The sequence below is a fragment of the Centruroides sculpturatus genome, unplaced genomic scaffold (assembly GCF_000671375.1).
Source record: "Centruroides sculpturatus isolate CEXI.00-Female unplaced genomic scaffold, Cexi_2.0 scaffold547, whole genome shotgun sequence".
Taxonomy (NCBI): domain Eukaryota; kingdom Metazoa; phylum Arthropoda; class Arachnida; order Scorpiones; family Buthidae; genus Centruroides; species Centruroides sculpturatus.
In genome coordinates, this window is record NW_019384676.1 from 462501 (window position 1) to 476399 (window position 13899).

General features: G+C 32.2%; 1 protein-coding gene across 1 annotated transcript in view; it reads left to right on the forward strand.

Moving 5' to 3' along the window:
- Positions 1–13899, forward strand: part of LOC111626871 (protein disabled-like) — a 47293-nt gene that overhangs the window by 29548 nt on the left and 3846 nt on the right. Inside the window, exons 5-8 of the mRNA XM_023370394.1 lie at positions 7439–7573; positions 7660–7785; positions 8010–8138; positions 13740–13847. Coding sequence (XP_023226162.1) covers positions 7439–7573; positions 7660–7785; positions 8010–8138; positions 13740–13847 — 498 coding nt within the window. The remainder of the gene's footprint in view (positions 1–7438; positions 7574–7659; positions 7786–8009; positions 8139–13739; positions 13848–13899) is intronic.

Below are 13899 nucleotides of genomic sequence, written 5' to 3' on the forward strand. Positions count from 1 at the left end.
TCAGGTATTGTATTTAAAAATGTTGATTTGAAGTGATAATTTGATTTACAAAAATTACGACTGTGTGCATATAAATGAATTTAATCAGCAAATATTAAGAATTTAAAAATGTTATTTTGAACAGCAAAAATTTTTGCATATGAATTTCACTAATACTGACTTGTGAAAATATTTTAACTACAGTAGAGCATCGATTATCCGACCCCTGATCAACCGTCACATCGGTTAACCAACCGCGTTCTAGTCGGCAAATTCAAATGTCCGCTAGTGATGTGGCGCTACAATATTTGGCTGTGTCTTGGCTACTTTAATAGTATTTTTACGTGTTTTAGCTGGCAACACTGGCTCGACCATGAAAGGGAGCCAGTATTTAAACGAGGCTTAATGCGACCAACCCCAGTCCCCAATTGAGTCGGATAATCCATGCTCTGCTGTATTTTATTTGAATAACAGCCATGGCTAGTACTTTAAACGGCATATTTTCTTTACAGTTACTATTTCCTTTGCACCTACTCATTTGACAGCCTTTATTAATAAAGTACAGTGGTACCTCAGGATACGAATGCCCCAGCATATAAAATTTTCAGGATACGACATGAAATTCGAACATATTTTTGCTCCACGATACAAACAAAAACTCACCATACAACGTTACATTAGTTCGCAGCGCCATTTTTTATTCACTTCTGTTCATCGGTCTCAGTCCCACGTTTGCTTCGTCGTGGAAGGATCTCGCTCGATAAAGGAAATCTTGAGGTATTATCAGAAAGTGACCGATTTTATTGAAAAGAAACATCTCGAAAAGGTTCACACTGGCCGTATTGCCGCTCGGTGTAATGACATTTGCCTAAGTCATTTTAGAAACATTTTAAAAAAGTAGGCAAAGCCAAACCTTGTTGGATAGATATTTTACTGAGCGACCTCTAGCCAGTGAAAGTTCTGGTGGAAGTGAAGGAAAAAAAGCAAAAAGCAGCGAATAAAAATTAAAACAAAAAAATATAAAAAACAACACTAATTTTTTAAAATCTTTTCTAAGTTATTTTTAAGTTATTGTTACATTATGTTATGCAAGTTAAGTTTTAGTATTATATCCCTTCTCCCTCTCCTCCACCACCAGTTTACACCTCCACCGTCGTCTATCCTCAAAAGTAAAGTGCAAATAAAACTACATTTTTTTTTATCAATTATTATTCTATTATGGTTATTTATACATTTACAACTACAAAACACATTTTTCAGTGTTTTCCTTACTATAGTTATCTTTTTTTAATGTACTACTTACCTTTAATTTGAGTGTGTTTTTCGTGTTAGAACGAATTATTTGGTTTTATATGTAATCGTATGGGGAAAAATGATTCACCTTACGACATTTTCATGATACGACCTCAGTTTCGGAACGGATTAATTTCGTATCCTGAGATACCACTGTATTTAAATGTTTATTTGTGAAAGTTTGATTTTTAAAGCAAATTATACTTGAAATGACAAACTGGTATTCTTTTTAATGAGTGTTACTTTGTATATATAGTAGTTGTGTTCTGATGAGTAGCTTGGGTCACTGAAAAATCTGTTGTTTTGAGAATTTGTTATATCATAAACAGATTTCCCGCATACTCAGGAAAATGTTCGTTATTTAACGAATTACATTTAAGAAATATCTGTACTTGAAAGTATTCAGTCTCTTGTGATCTCTATTCTATAGAAACATGTATGTTGCAAGATATAAATATATATTATTCTGTAAGCATATAATATGACGAAGTCTGAGAAAACTGTATATACTGTATGCACCAGAAAAGAGAATTATCTATGCTCATTAGTTCGCTTGACTTCATGATTTGTTTAAAATCTCATCCATCTTGGTTTATTTTGATGTTGCTTTTCTGCCTATTGAATACAACTGCTTAATATTAGCAATGTTGTGTACAGTACAGCCTGTTCATTTATGCTGAAACTCATCAGGAAAATCTTCACAGCTTGGAAAGACTCAATGGCCTTGCTAAATTTCGGCACTACACTTGGACCAGCACTAGAATGTTTACTAGATGGCTCCTCCTCAATCATATCAGCCCTCTGACTGTTTGTACAATTCTTCAATTGTAACAATCCTAGATGTAACAAGTGCATTGTTGAACTCTACAAATTCCCAGAAATAAATATTAACTAAATGTAAAAATGTGAAGTTTACAATAAATGGGGGCTGGAGAAAATCTGTTGTTCCAAGTTATGAATCTGCTAAAAGGAAGTAAAATTATACTGATTTGGCGGGTTCAAGGAGAAAAATCCATTGTTCCGCGATCCATTAAAATGACATTCTACTATACCAGTATTAAGAAAGTATAGATAATTCAAAAGTGGTACACTTTATTGTACATTTTACATATTTAATTTTCTATTAAAGTTTGTTTGCTAAGTAAATACATAGTTTATGATATTTATTAATTTTATATTGTTTCCTTAAGTTTTCAGAAAGCTTTGAATAGTAGCTGCATGTACTTCTTGAGGGTGGTTATTATTCAAAAAAGTTATATTCAAAGGGTCAAAGAGACTACACTTTATAAATATAATTAAAAATAAATACAATATACTTAAAAATTTTTATAAACCAATAGAATTTGAACCATATCCATTGCTATAGGAACTAATGAAAATCTCATAGGCAATAAATGTAGATTATGAATTTAAAAGTTTGTTTTTGAAAATTACTGTAATTCACAGTGCCAGGCTGCAATTTTTAATTAATTCAATTTAAATTATATGCTCTACACCTCAAATTAGTAGTGTCTTGCCCCTGGACATCATACTTTTCCTGCTAGCAATAGGGTTGTGCAGATCATCTTTCTAACTCCTTTTAGGGAAAATTTTTGAATTGAAATAACATGACTCCGGTCCACTCCAGATGTTCATATATATTTAATTGGGGCCTCTACCCCTAAGCTTTCCGTATCTGGTCTCAACTTTCATCTATCTAACTACGTTCTTGAGATTAAGGAAGGACATACTGACAGATGACAGTGGGAATTTATAGATCTACAATTTTTTCAAATTGCAGCCAAATTACTTATCTGGGAAACAAAGACATTCCTGCCAAGTCTCCTGATGATAGTTTGCTTGACTTTTTTGGATTTGGCTACCTCAAAACTTTCATATGCAAAGGTGCATACCAAAGTTGGCCTATAGAAAAATACAAATTAGATTTGGAACGAAATTTCCATGAGATATGATGAAATGAGCATTAGTTTTGAATAACAAATTATACGATTGATTTTAAGTCAAAAAGTACTCTCTAAAATAAAGAAATCGCTTGTTCAAGGATAATTTTTCTTAAATTACAGATTTTATTTTACAAAGCATTTTCTTTACTTGTCTTTACAACTTCTTGTGATAAATTTCTCAATAAGATTTTAACTAAATAAAAGCATATATAATTTATTGAAGTGAAGAAAAAATGTAATAATAATATAACTGGCAGTTAGTTTATTTCTTGAATTTTTGAACACTGCGCCAAGTTTCAGACAATTTGTCAATAATTAATGTTGTTACTCAAAAAAGTTCAGAACAAAATAAACATAATCAATTTTTGAAAGAGTGGATTCTCTTAATTATAATGAACAGGACATATCTTTTCTTTTCCAGAGAAAAATTCAGATTTTCCTTTTCATTAAATAGTATACAAAGGTATAAAATTTTAATTAAAATAAGTCTTTAAGCAGTGTTACTTGAGTATGGTTTTAAATTACAGAAATAAAAGTACTCATAAAATTTGTTTCGTCTAATATAATTTGCATATNCAAGAAGATGGCATTGGAATTGAATGAAACTTTATTAGTGCAAACATGATGATGATTATGATATCATAGCAAATGGAAAATTTCTGTGGAACAATGGTACAATTTAAAGAACTTTTAGTACTTTGTAAGACCTCATACATAGGCAATACAGTTGGGTATGTAGGCATACAACTACTATATGCTATCCTGTGATAAATTATTCACAGATGGTGCAACTGCTCCTCCAGATCTCTCACACTTGTATAATAGATGGCTGAAAATGGTGTCCCATCTGATCCCTAGAGACTAGGCAGGCCAACTGTCATGTGAAATGGCTCCCCAGATAAGCACTCCAAGTGTGCCTTGCAATAGTAAAGATGACATTGAAGCATTCATCAGCAGTCTTCCATAAACAAACATTGGTTATCCATTTTCAAACAATCAAGATTCATTGCTGTGGACAATACTTTACCATTCCATAGCAATTCTGGCTTCTCTGTCGTAGCATCACCTCTAAATGAAACCAATGAAGTAAGGATACTTAGCAATTGCTACGCTTGCAAATTTGCCTTTGTTAGTTGCCAGTCAGGAAAGAGACAGGATTTTGTAGTGATGCTTTTACTGTTTGAATGATGGACAAAGATATTGTTACAGCTGTTGGTGTTTGTCTCATCAGATATTATCTTTCTCCTGATGGTCTTAATGTCCAGAGACTGCCTGCCATATATGTATATATATGGTTTGATACATTCACTGTCTCCACCTCCTCAGTCAGGTTAGAACAGTTCAGATGACAGATAATTTGACAAAACATCTATTCTGCTTCTCTGAGTCCAATGTCTTTGTCATGTCAAACTAACAGTTTCGCTTAATGTCTTATTAGAGAGGTTGAGGCGCACGTTTTAAACGTGTACGTGTGACGTTCGGCGCCGCTTTCCCGTAAGCCTAAAAGTTTGACAATGGTGTTTGGATAGTCGATGGAATCACGCTCGACATTCCAAACATCATCGTCAAACTTTTAGGCTTACGGGAANTGTGTAGGAACCCTGTAAATATGATGATTGTTGTTTCTAGTTTGAGATTTGAGTTAAGTTATATTACACAATAGAAAACAGTTTTTGATATTAATGTATCAAAATATTGCTATATTGTACTAAGATACAGTTATCAAGAAGTTTCTGGTATTCAATAGTTTTGAAAGTTAATCCAGTTCTTGATAAAGTTTTAAATGCTGAGAACTTTTATTATGAAAAAACTTGTTCCTCAAACCAAGTTTCAATATAAAAAAAATTAATTTTAAAATTCTTTAAAATTATCATAATTTTAAGAAAATAAAAGAGAAGTAAAGTCTTGTTTAAATGTTTTGCAGATTATCAGATCAAACACTTGTGAAAGTGCAATGAATGACGAGAATGGCATTCAGGAGGAACCCGTTTATAGTGTAAATTTTTTGTTGTTATTAATATATTGAATAGTAAAAGAATATTAATTGGCATTTATTTTAAACTTATGTTTTATTATTAGGATATTCTTTCTCCTGCCGAAGAATACACGGGCGGCTTGGGAAAATTTCCTCATTCTTCCCTCTCGTCCGATTCTAGAGAATTGAATACAGTAGACAGCATGCTAGATTTTCAGTTTGAAGTGGATTGTTTGCAACAAGTAGGTTGTTATAATGTTATTATTAAAATAATTATATACTTTCTTTGCATTTTAAAATCGACAACACTCAGTCATTTGAATCTAGCACTATATTCTAAAAATTTGAAGTTTAATAGTTAAGAATCAGTTAAAATAGATTCGAGATGCAATTCTCTCTCTTGCTTGTGTGTTTAGAATAATATAATTAATTTTACAGATGATTGTATAGATGAATATGAATGCAATTTAGTAATTTCTTTCTATTCATTATAAAAATTTCTTATGATCGCAAACATCTTTATACTGCAAGTATACAAAATTAGAAGCCATTTAAGTGTAGAGTTTGTGATAAAAATATCCATAAATTGTTTGAAATGATTTTGTCTGTAGATTGTTTTTGATTGGAAATGCTAGCAAGAAGTAAATGTTTTTATTCTCTTCAGGAAGCAAAAGTTTCTTGAAAATGTATTGATAAAAAGAACTGTTTTCTCATTAAGAATTCTTAATACAGTTGTTCCTCTATAGTCAGACGTTTTTTAATCCGACATGCTCAGTAGTCCGACGCACCTCCCGTCAAGGTACCCGTCCCCGTTACGTGTCTGCTTGCACAGAAGCATGTCGCGATGTGAATCTCCCCATCCAATTCTTACTCAATGACACACATTTCGTGTGTTTTATGTGAGCAGTTCTGTTCAAACAGTTGGAGTAGAGAATATTGTAAGTTACTGCTAGCAAAACAATGCGAAATATGTAATTATTTTCGGTAATCCGGACACTTTTGGTAATCTGACACACCTTTGGTCCCATACCTGTCGGATTATCAAGGGACAACTGTATATATTTAACATATTGACTGATATGTATGTATGTTACTGTGAAAGACCGAAATTAGAGAATGTCGATATTCTCCGATGAATGTCGACACATACAAAATACGTCAGTGAAAATCCGAATATTTGTTTATATTATTATACATTCGAACAATCGCCGGTGTATGTCGACAAGCACAGATAAGTTTTGGTGGAGGTCGAAACGACACCCGAGAAGCCGATGTCGACAGAAAGGCAACAGTCTATTGCCAAAACCTTTGTGGATAGCCGGAGGTAGGACACGGTCATACCTCTTTTTCTAGCAACGGTTTAGTGGAAACTGCTCACTTTGTCACTGGATGGCGTTTTTGTTTGTTCGATCCTGTGAGGTGGGGATCGGTTCGTCAGGTTGAGTGGCGGAGGATGAGAAGGGTCGTCGGTATGGCGTCATCGATATCCAAATAAAAGATGCCATTAACAGATCAGTTCGTAATTTGTAAAGAAAAGTTACTTTCCATAGATGAGATTTCTTCCCAAGAGATATCGCTAAGAGAAGCAGCTGCAGCTAATACGAAAAGTGGAGGGCAAGGATATACACNAGAAATTAAAGTTTTATTTAATGACATAAAAGAGTTAAATCTACAGAGGCTTCTTTTTGCAAAACAGGAAATGATGTCACAATTTTTAATCTCTTATTTTATAAGGTTTAAATGTGAGGAATAATAATAATAATGCTAATGATGCAATAAAATAATAAAGTTACATGTAAAATAAACCAAACCAAACCTCAGAATGTTCGAACTTACATCATCTAGCTCCAGTATGTAATGTTTTATTCAAACGGCTACCACCATTCTGGGACTTGAACTTAAAGACTTATAAGCTAAACACTAAATTTTCAGATTCCCAATTTTTGGAAACACTTGAGCTATTATTTAGATGACGAGCTGTTTGTATTTAGTGTTCACCAAGTTTTTTTCGAATCGGAGACCCAAAAGTTTGGCCATCTCTTGTTAGCAATAGGAATCATTTTTTGAATAATTTTTTAATGAATAATTCCAAATAACTCATTTGATCACAGTGTTTAAACATTATTTCATAGGTTCTGTCATGTCAAAATTTTTGTTTTAGTCTACTCATAAAATTTGTTTCGTCTAATATAATTTGCATATATGATAGACATATTTATCTAATTCATATTTATGTTGTTATTTTCAGGAGTTAATGTATAATCATCAAGTTCATAAAATATCATTCATTTCTCAAGATGTTGGTGATGCAAGAGCTTTTGGATACGTATTCGGTGCTCCCCACAGCGGTCATCAGTTTTTTGCCATCAAAACTGAAAAATCGGTAAGTCTAATTAATTGTGATTCACTCTGCAATTTTCTTCAACCTATCACATTCTAATAAAATATTGATATTTTTGCATACCTAAGGCATCGAATGTCGTAATTGCATTAAGGGACTTATTCCAAACAGTATTACAGATGAAAAAACAGGAAATGGAGAAAGTCAGACAACAACAAGATAACTCAACTCCAGTAAGCGAAGAAAAAGAACAAGTAAGTAAAAGTTTCTTATAAGAAAAATGTTACTTGGTTTTCACATAACTTTCTACATTATGTGAATTATATAAATAAAACCAGTAAGATTCAGAGTACTGTATTTGCTAGCCTGTAAAATGCCCACATGTAAGTCCCCCAAGCACTTTGCTGGGATTCTCATCTGGATGATTTTTCTGGCTGCCTAGCTGATATACAAAAAGTGACTCTTTCTTATTCCTTAGAATATAGTTCAAACTAGTGATGCCACGAATAGTGATTTTGCCGAATACCGAACATTTGGCTACGCTCTTGGCCGAAGCGCCGAATATTCGGCGGCCGAATGTTCGGCAAAATATGTGTACATTTCGCAAGTGATATGTTACGACCTGATACATTACGGTGGGTGCGGTGGCGACACTGCGGGCACATTTGTTTTATTTGCGAGTAGATCATGTCACAACATGCATTATTTGTTCATTGTTACATCAAATTGCATTACTAATTATTACTAAAAAATATCACTGTATCACTTTATATGAAAACTGTTTGCCTAGATCGGACGGCAGACCTTTACAAGTGGTGGTCAGCAAACGCAAAACAGTATCCAAGCCTGACAGAATTCGCTAAGATTTATCTATCGTCTCCCAGCAGTAGTGTATATAGTGAGAGGCTATTTTCAGAAGCAGGTATAGTTTATGAGGAAAAGCGCAATCGTTTGCTATCAACAAATGCTGAAAAAATTGTTTTCATTAATTACAACTTACCACTGATAGATTTTAAGTATTAAATGTAATAATTTATGATTAAAATAAATACGTTTTTGAGTAATATGTGAGGTTTTTTTTTCATGATTTGGTATTCGGTATTTGGCCGAATGTTGCGTACTATTCGGCCGAATACCGAATATTAAAAAAAGTAGCCGAATAGGCCGAATACCGAATAGTAGCCGAATATTCGTGGCATCTCTAGTTCAAACCCAGTTTTTAACACGTGTTTACCAGAATGTCAGGAGTTGCTTTGGAAAGTTTAAAAATATCGCCATCATTTCGCCAATTTAAAATTTATTTTGCCATTTCAAATTATGTATTGCCGCCAGTTTTACCGAATAATTAATGTAGGTGCTGGTAGCCTTATCAGTTTGGTGTCTGGAAAGCAAAAGTAACATGTTAAACTGTCACTTACAAGAAGAGGGCCAGACGTTCAGGTCTCCGATTCAAACGAAACTTGATGAGCATGTAGCCTTAAACGCCAACAGCTCCTCGTCCAAATAATAGGACCACTTTTTCAAACATTTCCAAAAAGTGGGCCTCTGAAAATTTAGTATTGAGCTTATAAGTTTTTGGAAATTTCATAGCCGATAAAATAAGATGCTAAGCGCTATAGCTAACCCATGTAGGTTCGATCCTTTGAAATTTTATTTAATTTTTTTTGTGTGTAACATTATTATTTTATTATTTTACCATGTTATTATTACTATTATCATTCCTCACATTTAAAACTTATAAAATAAGAGATTAAAAATTGTGACATCGTTTTCTGTTTATGGAAAACGAGCCTCTGTAGATTTTACTCTTATGTTATTAAATAAAGTTTTATATTTATGTTTAGATATGGTGGTATTGTGACATTCCATGTGTAACAAGCATGAGCACATGAGAAAATTGTCCATAATATTAACAATTAAAAAAAATAAAATGCTGCAACTTGCTATCCTATTTTCATATCCCTTTGCTTTTTGTCCATGTGCAGTAACGTCTGAACCTTATTCGCTTGTGAAGATATAGTATGGAAAATATGTGAAAATAAATGTGAAGAAATTAAAGTTTTATTTAATGACATAAAAGAGTTAAATCTACAGAGGCTTCTTTTTGCAAAACAGGAAATGATGTCACAATTTTTAATCTCTTATTTTATAAGGTTTAAATGTGAGGAATAATAATAATAATGCTAATGATGCAATAAAATAATAAAGTTACATGTAAAATAAACCAAACCAAACCAAACCTCAGAATGTTCGAACTTACATCATCTAGCTCCAGTATCTAATGTTTTATTCAAATGGCTACCACCATTCTGGGACTTGAACTTAAAGACTTATAAGCTAAACACTAAATTTTCAGATTCCCAATTTTTGGAAACACTTGAGCTATTATTTAGATGACGAGCTGTTTGTATTTAGTGTTCACCAAGTTTTTTTCGAATCGGAGACTCAAAAGTTTGGCCGTCTCTTGTTAGCAATAGGAATCATTTTTTGAATAATTCCAAATAACTCATTTGATCACAGTGTTTAAACATTATTTCATAGGTTCTGTCATGTCAAAATTTTTGTTTTAGTCTACTGAATAAAGATCAAAGTGAAAAAAGTCATTTCAAAAATTCCTCAAAATTTCTATTGATTGATAAAGAATATCATTCTGAAATTGCTAGGTGGCATTGCACAAAACTACTTTTGGTTCTTAACATCACTTAATTTTCTGCCCAAACTTGACATATGACAGCCGTGGATCCAGACATCTGTCATAGGGGGAATGATAAAATCTTTTAGTTTTGATAACAATTGCAAGTAGCACAACTGAACACTTAATAAAAATTAATCACATGATGCGCTAGTCCTTCCTCTCTATATGCTAGTAAAAACAAGTGATTGACGAGTTTCAGTACAAGTTGAACATTGCATAGGCATGGTGTTTTTCATGCACATCATAGTAAGCTGATGGATGGATTCTGTACAGTAGGTGCTATGTGCTGATTGGCTCAGCTGTTGCGATCAGTTTAAACCCAAGTGGGCATCCATCCAAAACCAAATGACCTGGACCACAGCGAGTTGTCGGAGCACATTTAATAATATAAACCAAAGCATATATATCCAAATAGCCCAATTGGCTAAAAGTGTATGTAATATATAAATGCAAGCACTTAATCCTACACTCAGCATGCTCAGATTAACAGGTACTTCTGATTTTTTTTTGGTATTGATTAATGAAAAGATCAAGAAGCAGCACACTGGGTACAATCTAATCCATCCAATACAAGTGAGCCATAGATGGGTTTGACAATTTTAAGTTTTAATGTCTAAACGCTGATTTTTTGGGTTATTAGAAGCAGGTTTGGGGCAATCATCCCCCTGAATCTGCGCCTGACATATGATGTCTTGAAATAGCTAGGTGCGGGTGCACGGGACTTTCATTGTACAGAAGCTTGACATTTTCCTGTTTTTCCTGAAGTTGATTTGTGATTCAATTTAATGCTGAATATCAAAACAAGCAGACTAGGATTTTATCGCCAGTATTATATTTTTATGACCATTTTAATAAAAATATTGCCAAATGATGATTTTGGCACTATGCAGTGCTACTCCTGGAACATATTCAAAATTTAGACAAATATGTGTTTGATTGCTAATTTCAACAGATTAATTAACACCTCTATGTGAATGTATCTAAAATTATTTTGCATGTTTTGAATGTCTTTTAGAAATATTTTTATGCATCCCCACAGTAGGTGTGTTTCAGAAATGTATTCACACAGACACAGGGAAATTTTTTGTTGTATAGAAAATTAATAACTATTCCTAAATAAGCTGCAAAAAAATGTCAATCAGATAATACTAATTTATGTAGTTTAAAGATATCTTCTAACTAAATTTCTGGTGCTAATGACAACCCTAAAGAACCTTTACTTAGTTTTTTAATAAAACAAGTGCAAAAGTAATGAATTCCAAACAGTAGGACCATTGATTTCAACTAGAACATTGAAGCCATTGTATTTATATAAGGAGAGTCAGGTCCACCTAGCAGAACAAATTCTGGAAAAAATGTGGAAAATGCATCCCTATTTTATGTAACCCATCTTCTGTACTTACAGGGTTCCTACACACCTGTAAAATCAGGGATTTTCCATTAGTGTTCAGAAAAAGTCATGGAATGTCAGGGAATTTGCTTCCTTGACTGCCTTGTTGATTTTTTGCCAACAATGTGCTTGACTATGTGTAGCCATCTGCAGGCAGCAAGAAGTAATGTGGTACAGTACGACTTATGAAATGGGGTGCGGAATATTTTCAGGACCCAAAATTTCTCCCAAGCTTACACAAAATTTTTTCAAAAATTTACAAAGTACACAAATGGTAAATTAAATGGTGTTATTTATTATTTTTCATTTTAATAATTTTGATTGTGTAATAAAACAATTTCTGATTCTTTCAGTTCATTAATATTTTATAAAGTTCAGGAAATTTATTAAGAGAGAAATTTAATAAATATATACTTTTGTACATGGATTATATAGAATTTGTTAACGAATAATAAAAAATACAGGTAGCCCTTGGTTTACGCCGCAGTTTCGTTCCTACAAAAGCTGGCGCAAATCAAATTGGTGTAAAATGAACCCATATTTACAGTGAGGTATAGGGTTAGGTTCCACATAAGTGAAAAATACACAAATAATTTTGTTTATTAATACAATATAATGCACAGTACAAATAAATTTAATTTTTAAAATGTATTTTATCATAAAATAAAGTAAAATGTTTTTATTTAAAAATTTTAGTTTTGAATTTCTTTCATTTTTCGGAAAAAGTATCCATCTTTAATTGTTTATATTTTTGATTTCTTTCATTAAGAATTTCGGAATATGGTCGAATATGATGCTCCTTTTTACATTTGCACTTCGCTCCCANAGTTGTTGCAATAAATAAGATTGTATAACGTTAATCACATAATTTATGTGTAAGTTTATTATTGTATTATTTTCTTTAATGATTAAGAATGTACTATTCGTTTTAGGTTCAACAGTTTATTTACATGTGCTGTTACTTAAGCTTTCACCTATTTTCACATATTAAAAAGTTGCATTTTTATCTTAACGTAATAAAAATATTTTTATTCAACATTCACCATCAGTGCATGCTGAATGTCGACATTTGCCGGTGTAAGTGAGAAATAATGTTATTTAGCAAATATTTCGTATATACACGAAACGACTGTGTAAATGCTGACATTCACCGAAGAATGTTGACATTCGCCAGATATCGGTCATTCACAGTAACATATACATATATAAATTATTGTGTAATTGTTAAAATCTGTAAAGATAATTTTATAATTTTTCACATCTCTGGCAGTTTTGTATCATTTCCTTTTTAGAAAATAATATAAAATTGTAGACCACTTAGAAATCAGTTTTAGAATTATTATCAGTTGGCCCTTGTATGTGAATAGTTTTTAAGGTTTGATCATTATACAGGGAGTTCGAAAAGTTACTGTGCAGTGAGAAATTTGTAATGACATAAAAGTTATACTAATGGCATTATATATGATACTTATAAGTTATACATTCTGCATTTCCACTTTATGATTACCACTCGCTCTCAGATATTCTGGTTTTTGAGACTTCTTTGTTGATCACACAATCTCCCACAGAATTCAGCGTGGTAGGTCTCAGAAGGATTTTGAGGCATCAGAGATAATTCCAGCATTTGCTACAGGAGGAACTGAAATATTATGTCTAAAACTTAACTTTTATTAAAACTTAAACTTTTTCAACTGCAAGTTACTTTTTGGACACCCTGTATAAGTAAATATGAAGTCATAATTGATGAATCTCTTTGTTTTAATATATATCCATAAACCTACTTTATTATTAATGGTTAATCCCTAAATTCTTATGAAAAATTTTTGAACTCTTACAATATTTGCCCATTACACTGAAGTGTAATGATGTTGCTACACAATCCATTTTCTCCTCAAAATTAAATCCCTATTTCACTAAAATTACCATATAACCATATTTTTATTTTGTATCTTTTGTATTCTGTGAGGAAAAAATAGAACTTTTGTAATTAAAATTTAATATTTATAGGAATTATTTTGATAGTTTTCTTTGTTTTTTTATGATATAATTATTAGTTTTCTAAAATCATGAACATTATTACCTATTTACAATTATTAAAAATTGTATTTATCATTGTAAAACAGGGCATTGCTCAAATGGATAATAGCATAGCAAAAGCTGCTGCAATAAATTCGTCCTTTGATTTGGAACTACCATTTCCCCCACTTTCGACTCCTTTTGTAGCAACACAGGTATTCATTTTGTGTCTGATTTCAATGATTTATGCTCTTATAATAATAATTT